Source organism: Mandrillus leucophaeus, unplaced genomic scaffold (genome assembly GCF_000951045.1).
Source record: "Mandrillus leucophaeus isolate KB7577 unplaced genomic scaffold, Mleu.le_1.0 Scaffold225, whole genome shotgun sequence".
Taxonomy (NCBI): Eukaryota; Metazoa; Chordata; class Mammalia; order Primates; family Cercopithecidae; genus Mandrillus; species Mandrillus leucophaeus.
Window position 1 is genome coordinate 4,660,264 of NW_012102310.1, and position 8,381 is coordinate 4,668,644.

The following is an 8,381-nucleotide window of genomic DNA, read 5'->3' on the forward strand; positions in this document are numbered from 1 at the left end:
TTAAGTACACACACAAATCGATAATGTGGTTCCATTTCTCAAGCAGATTCACAGAAATAAGAATAGAAACACAAATATTAATATGTATAATAGTTTTTCCACCTTTTCTTGGATTTATTTCCATAAGAGAGCTACAGTGAACACATCGCCTTTTTAACACATTACCTCTACCAGCAGAAAAAAATTAGGATTATATAAATTTGACTTACATCAACTTTTGTTTACATTATAGGATATGGAGAAGTATTTCAAGAATTTGAAACCTAAAAGTAACTTCTTTGATTATTTCAGCCAATGTAATTGTACTTTTCATTTCTATTCTTCTAGCACCATCTTCTGAATGTTAACTCTGTTCTGAGATTTATATTCTTTTTAAATATAACTAAACATACATATTCTGGAAAAAACTCCAAAAATAATAGAAAATCAATTGATACTTTATGTAACCTGCAAATTCTAAAATATTAAGTAGTTTGCTTACATGACCACAGATAAGCTTAGTCTAAAAGATGTCTTTTTAAGTTAATTTTATCTGTTTCAGTTCTATATTTCAAGCTGTATATTATTATGTTTATTTATCCTATTCTCTTAGTCCCCCTAGAGTTTTGTTTTGTTTGGATTTTTCCCAGCCAGAGTCTCACTTTGTCACCCAGGCTGTAGTATAGTTGAGCAGTCAGAGCTCACTGCAGCCTCGACCTACTGGGCTCAATTGATTCTCCCACCTTAGCTTCTCAAAGTGCTACAATTAGAGGTGTGAGCTAGGGTGCCTGGTCCCATAGAATTTACTATGAAGAGCCTGAAAACAAAGTTTCAGCTGCCACAGAATTGTAATCTACAATATAAATTCTCTCCTATCTGTTCATTTCTGCAAAACCTAACAAAATATTAATTTTCAGAATACAACTACCCTATTTCCTCAACTACCTAAAATAAATGAGGCTCTCATTGAAAAATACACTGTGACCCACAAAATTTTGCTGGACAAAATCTCCAAAAACTATCACAGAATAAACATTTACTAGTCAACTGACATGCTAAGATTTGAACTTGCTGGAGCTCTTTCTACCTTTGAAGTGTGTGATTTTGCTGCTTTCAGAAATTAAATATTCCTGCAATTTTGTTCAGTCATGGTGCCCAGTGTATTTTTACATAGCCTAAGGAGAATGTAATAGATGGCTGAGGCTCAATTCTATACATGCAGGTATATGGCTATAACACAATAGCCTAAGATCTAAACAGAAAGTTGACTCAGCAGTTAACCAAATATGTTTAAAATCAATTGCCAGTCAAGGAGGCTTATAGGTCTAACCTGTAAGATTTGTAATCAATGGGGAAAAATTTTGTACTTGATAATAGTTTGATAAGATGGCAAACACAATGCTTTAAAAGTTTGAGTTGCTAATTATCAAATACATTTATAAACGCAATTATATGCTTTCACTTAAAGATACATAAAAATTAAAAACGAGTGAAAGTAAAGTTCTAATTACACATTAACTATCTGAAGTGTTTCTGTAGCCTAGACTTGTCTAAATTCTGGAAAAGAGGCAAAGCAGACACAGCATTTTGCACTAAGTATGTGACATTACATAAATGTTTAAAGTACTTTGAATTTCCAAGTAGCTCAACCTTCTGTTAAAATATGCACAGTTTTTAACTGGAAGAAAAAAATGAGAATATTTAACAACCTCATAGGAAATTAACCTATACAGTAACTACAAGTTGTGATTTGGGCATTTTTATAACATTTTCACAAACATCATTTTATTTAATTCATGCAACAATCCTGTTAAGATAATCAGTATTCATTTCATTTGCCGGATCAGTAAACTAGTACAGGGTATTTAAGATAGTTCTTTCCAAACTTTAGTGTTAAACTCAAGTTTAACTCAAGTTAAAATGCAGACTCTCAGATAAAATCCCTAACCCGGACTGGGGTGGATCCCAGAAATCTGCATTTTAAATAAACAGCACAAGTGATACTGGTAGAGATGATCCCCCCAGACACATCTTTTAGGACACTGATTCTAGTACTATAGCTAAAACGGTAAGCGTGGAAACTTCTTTTTTTTTTTTTACTCTGAATCAGTGTTCCCAAATGTTTAGATGACAGAGCTTTGCAGATCTCCATGAAAGATATGTGAAAATTTAAGTAAATTGAAAGTATTACACTCAGTTAAATTGTTAGGTTTTTGCAAAAGTAATCCAGTTGCAAAATTAATCCAATTATTAGGTTGGTGCCATTACTTTCAATGGCAAAAACCGCAATTACTTTTGCACCAACCTAATAAATACCTGTTATACTAAATTCCACTGCAAACAAATGGTAGTGGGTGCCCAAGTTTAAGAAACTTAAAATTAAGGAGCTCCTACAATAATTTCATTTTCTCTGTAAAATGTGGGAAAGGCTGATATTAAATTATTTTAAGTTAATGACTTCTCATAATTTGAATAACCTATCACTTTACTGAAAGGAAAGCTAAAACTTAGGGACCAGAGGTTCTAAGAACATAATGAAAAATAAAGATGAAAATATAAAAGCACTTAAGAGCACACCGTGTGAATACTAAAAAAACCATTGAACTGTATGTACACTTTAAAAGGGTAAATTTTATTGTATGTGAATTATATCTCAATTTTACAAAAAAGGAAAAAAGCACTGAGAAAATGTCAAACTCTAATATTTGCCAATGATTTTATACTTGTAAAACATTATATCAACCTTGCTATTAAATGGCGTAATTATTTTCTGGCACACATCATAGGTGCTAAAAAAAAAAATGCGGAAATAATAATAAATAGCATAAATAGGCTGGGTGCAGTGGCTCCCACCTGTAATCCAAGCACTTTGGGAGGCTGAAGCGGGTAGATCACTTGAAGCCAGAAGTTTGAGACCAGCCTGGCCAACATGGCGAAACCCCATCTCTACTAAAAATACAAAAATTAGTTGGGCGTAGTGGTGCATATCTGAAGTCCCAGCTACTTGGGAGGTTGAGGCAGGAGAGTTGCTTGAACCCGTGAGGTGGAGGTTGCAGTGAGCTGAGATCACACCACATGCCACTGTACTCCAGCCTGGGCAACAGAGCAAGACTCCATCTCAAAAAAGCGGAAGGAGGGAAGGAGGGAAGGAAGGAAACAGTATAAATAGGTCACTAGCTGGATAACGATTTTAAATAAGAATTTTAATGCCAGTGTCTATATATTCATTTGTTCTCAAAATTTTCCATTAAAGTCTCACTTCACCCATCTTCTATAAAAATAGGACTATTTTCAAATTCTATAGTCATATACTAACAATTTAACACTAAAATACTCTTTGTATTTCTTAAACTAGGTATACAGTATGTAATACACTGAAGTGCAGTAAGATGGTTTATTATGCACAAGACTGTGAGTGCAGACTATCTCTAATCTACTTCTCACTACGTATATGACCTGAAGTAAGTAACATACCCTCTCTTCCCCATTTTCCCATAGGGCTGTGGTGAGAATTAAATGCACTAATGTATATCAAGTGCTTAGAAAGGTGCATGGCACTTAATAAGCACATCATAAATGTCAACTACTTTAATTATGTAATTATTATTTTTATGAGAAATGGCATCCCAGCTCAGACAACTCAGTACAAATCCTGATAATATTAAAATTTCAATTTACTTTACAAGTGAGCTCAAACATTTAGGAAAGCTGGGCTAATATCAGCCCAGGTTTTACACTAAGCAGTCTGTGTTTACACTATATGTACCCCATTCACAAATCAAATTTTCTCCAACTCTGAGTCATTATTAGTTTCTCTCCTGACTCATCACATAGAAAGGTAGACAGTCTGGAGCATAATGGGAATAACAAAAGGCATTTCTTAATCCACCTGGATTTATAAAGTTTACTAAGTGGAACTTGTCCTATATTCAATACACATACTAAATAATTATGACCTAACCTGTGTTCACTTAAAAGTGCTTTCTATATGTTAAATGCTCCTTTATCTTCCCTTTCACCAACACAAGTTCAAACTATGGAGTAGGTGTTATGATCCCATTTTGATAGAAAAGCAATTTATCACTTAAGTAAAATCAAAGATTCACATTTTCTGACCACTAGCCAAAAATAAATTTACATTTTGCCAAGAGCCTGGTGTTCAAAATTTTGCCACACTATAGGTTAGAGGGTCAGAAGCAATCTCTGAGTACACAAATTTGACCTGAAATTCTATTCAATTCCATACCTTTACTGTTTTCCTCATTCAAATATTTGAATTAATTCAGATAACCTTTAAAAAAAAGTTTCATAAAAGTCTAGGGAAATATGCTCAGTAATGAAAGGTAGGTTAATGTTTAAAAACTCTCCTTTTCCTAGATATATACATACACACAAAATATACAAAAACATTTAAAATATTGCTCTATCACTTACTTTCTATGTGATCTTGAATCATTTAAGCTCTAAGTCTTCATTTTCTCCTCTAGAAATGGGGATAAACAGTGTAACTACCACATGAGACTGCTTGAACTTCAGTACATAAAGCACTTTAGCCAACCACTGAAGTTAAACCACTTTAGCCAACCACTATTTTAAAACAGAAGTTTTAAATACTGTATATGTTAACTTTTACACTTAAACCAAAACTTCAGTGCCACCTCTACCTATTCAAAGATTCTATTTTCTATGGCAACCATCTCCATTAACCCATTCACACAACCCTACTCAATGGCAGTAACTTCACAAACACCCTGAAAACAAGTATATAACTGTCTAGGAAGCTTTCTTCAACTGTCACTCCTCCTCCCTGGGTTAGGTACCTTGCTCAGGCACTAAGCTGTACTTACTACTCTACTTTTCACATTTCCTTATATTACCTGAGAGCACCTCGTGGGCAAGGCTTATGTCCTATTCATTTCTATACCCAGACTGCAGCCCAACAGTTCTTACTACTGACTCACATTTGAATCAAATGGGGAACTTTTAAAAATATTAATGCCTGGGATCCATCCCAGACCCATTCAATTATTACAGGGTGGGGTGAAGGGACAAAGAGGGCAAGGAATTGAATTAGCATGAGCAAACTTTTTAAAGATCCTAACATACTATCAATGTGCTGCTCAAGTTAAGAACCACTGCATGCTGATACTTAATATACTATACAAACAATTATGTATACATGTACATATGTGAGAATATAAGTAAAAATATACAGGTACTGAAAAGTTTTAAGACTCAGGTCAAGATTCTCATCCTCAATACCTTCTCCCAGCCCAATCATCCCCTCCCTTTAAACACACACTATTTCCAATAAATAGTTACATGTTTCATTAAGATGACTTTCAAACTGTTAACTCAGTACTTAAATTTTTTCATATAATTATGCCTTATCCTTCTTCCTAGATTATAGCCTTGCTCCTTGAGAATATACACTGCCGTATTCTTGTTTTCTCCACTGAAGGATAGTGTCTTTAACAGGTATGTAATAAACAGTTGATTGATCTGATAAACACACATAAAAATTATTGGCAAGAAGTATGCCATGTCCAAATTACCCAATTCAGGTGAATTACTACCAAAAAATAGAAAATGTAAAAATTTAGAAAAAAGGATTTTTTTTAATCTCTTATTAAATTTTATCTCATTAAAGAAGCTCTGGGTATTTCGACTTTAGCCACCACATGCAGTAACTACCCAGTTTCCTACCTCCCAAACGGCTAGTTTCAGTTTTTGACCTGGTTCCTTGCCTATAACTATCTTCTAGTCAATTCTGGTATCTTTAGCTGCTGTCAGGTACCTTTATAACAGTATTATATACACACTATATAACTTGTAAAATGAGGTAATGAAAGTCATGTATCACACAGAAGTTTCGTAAGTACTTCCTTGAAGGAACTTAATGTTTATCCACCATTAAAACAAGATCTCTACATACGAACTACATGTTAATCTACTAATACAAACTTGGTTGGGAATCATGTCTGAAAATAAGAGTCTTACTCGACATTAGATAAAATAAAGACTACTGTTGAATATAGAGAGATTGATCATTTTCATCTTTTTACATATTTTCATACCTGAAAAATTTGCAAAATATGTATGGCTTTTTAAAATAGGGGTGTTAAATTAAATATTACACAAGAAACTCCACGGCAACTGGTATTCTCAATGTTGAAACTACTAGGAGAAATGGCACACAATTCTAAAAAAGCAACAATATAAAGACATGGAAATGGCTCAGCTTTAAAGTTTTGCATCACCTATTTTACCACTATTAAAATCATCTGAAATACATAAGTTGTTTTGAAAAATATGAAAATATGAGGAGGAGGCACTCAAGAAGTATGTCTGTTAATTAGATACTGTGGTAAAACATTACTGTTTTGTTGGGTCCTGCAGCTTGAAACGGATAGAGCCATAGTTACCACCAAAAGAAAGCAGTCCTCAATTCCCTATTCAATAAAAAAGGTTCAAATTCCACAGACAAAAAAAAGGTACCGTTGGTTTGTTTGTTTTTAAGGAAGATTAAATTTAGGAGTTGCCAACACCCAAACGAAAAACATTCCAGAGTATTAGACTCCATTGTAGTGGGGAGTCATCTACATTCTCAGCACTATGTTCTCTTACTCAAAGCAGGGATATTAACAAAAGATGTTTCTTAGGATCTCACAAGATACACTCTACTTACTTCCCCTAGGAAACATTATGCTTGTTTAAAAAAAAAAAAAAAAAAAGTACTTGAAAAATAATTTTAGCACATGCAGCCAGAAAAAAGTCAAGTTTAACATCTGCCAAGATATTTCCCGAAATAAGACCCCTGTTAGATAAACAATGAGGAAAAGATTGAAAATGACAAATTCTTTTATTTGGACCATCAGCTACTTCTAAAAATCAAGTTGAGGAATGCAGCTTTTCCAAAGCCTTGTCTTCAATTTCCCCTTAATCTTCACATTTTTAACTAAAAAAAAAAAAAACCTGGAAATTTGATTACCACTCTTATGAATTCCTTCTAAAGCAATTTAATGAATAACAGACCTTTTGTGCAAGTAGCAAACCGCAGAGGACAGTTTTGCTGGCTGATAAAAATCTCTGAAACGCTCATATAAATACATCCTACAAAGACACACTATGATTTTCCAGGTATGGAAATCATAATACTAAAAATTTAGGTATATTTAATATACACTCTAACTTATTGCAAATGCTTTTACTTAAACCACAATTAAAGTTAGTAAATTCGAAATAGTTATTTACTGGGTGACAAAATTGAGTAAAATTAGAAAGCCAGGAGAAGAAAACGTGAAAGCCAAAGAGTCAATGAGAAAAAGATGCATGTATTTTAGGTGAAACAAGGTGTTGAACCACTTCCTCAAATCCATGAGCTACTATCAAAGTAACCAAAACTTGTTTGAGATTGTTTTGTCTTGTTTCTGGTAGAGGGAGGTGTGATTATACACTTAGTAAAAATGTTTTACCAGTCACTCTAATGGAAGATGCTGCTACCTGCAGCAACGTTTTGAAAATACTCAAAACTGCAAACAACCCGAAACAAACAAAAAACCCTACCACGTATGTGTTTCAGACACAGTACTCAAAAAGAGATCGTCTGAGCGAACAGAATTGTGGGTTATTAAAGCATCCCTGTTGTCGTAAATATCACTCAGAAAAAAACTGTGTGTGTGTTTAGGAGCACAACTTATAAACATTTGATTTATATATAAAACAGTGAATGTATTCATTCGGATATACTCATCTTGAGTTCACTGGAAGATAAATCTGTCTCGGATATTGCTAAGGCCACATTTTCTTTACAGGTGCTATTAAACATTGGTAAGAAAGGAGAAATAAACTGGTAACTTCACATGGGCACGTGGGACCCTAGAGAATGTCGTCACCACCATTAATCAATTTTTCTAACTGATCAAGCACAAGCAGCCAAGTCCAGGTGGGCAAGTCCTGGAGCCACAAGTTGTCTTTCTACCACGGTAAAAAAGAATCCTGGATCTGAGACCTGGCCAGGAAGCCTGAAAAGCACGTGTCCTACTCTTGAGTTTGGGGAACTTTCCAGGAGGCATTTGTTCAGAGTAAAACTCCATCACCCCCTGCCTGCCTAACTCGGTGAATGGACAAGTACCAGCCAGAGGAGGCAAACTATGGGCCCCGGGTAGCTCCCAGGAGGAAGACACCGGGAAGAAGCTGCCGGCTCACCTCTGCAGCAGGGATGTTGACCACGCCGGTGGAGCGCCGCTTCTCCCGCAGCTTCCTCTTCTCGATCTGCCCCTTGCCTTTCCTGGCACTGGGGCCCGAGCTCTTGCCCTTCTCCGGGACGCCGTCCTGCTCCTCCTCGTCACGCCGGGGCGGCGATGCAGCCGAGGCAGAGGCGGCTGGGGGCTCGTCCTCCG

The 8,381-nt window shown here is 35.3% G+C and overlaps 1 protein-coding gene across 1 annotated transcript in view; it reads right to left on the reverse strand.

Moving 5' to 3' along the window:
• The window catches only part of PAWR (PRKC, apoptosis, WT1, regulator), a gene marked incomplete at its 5' end in the record, with an annotated part of 87,848 nt that extends 79,469 nt beyond the window's left edge, over nt 1–8,379 (reverse strand). Inside the window, one exon of the mRNA XM_011981402.1 lies at nt 8,188–8,379. Coding sequence (XP_011836792.1) covers nt 8,188–8,379 — 192 coding nt within the window. The remainder of the gene's footprint in view (nt 1–8,187) is intronic.
• Between the last annotated feature and the right edge of the window lie 2 nt (nt 8,380–8,381).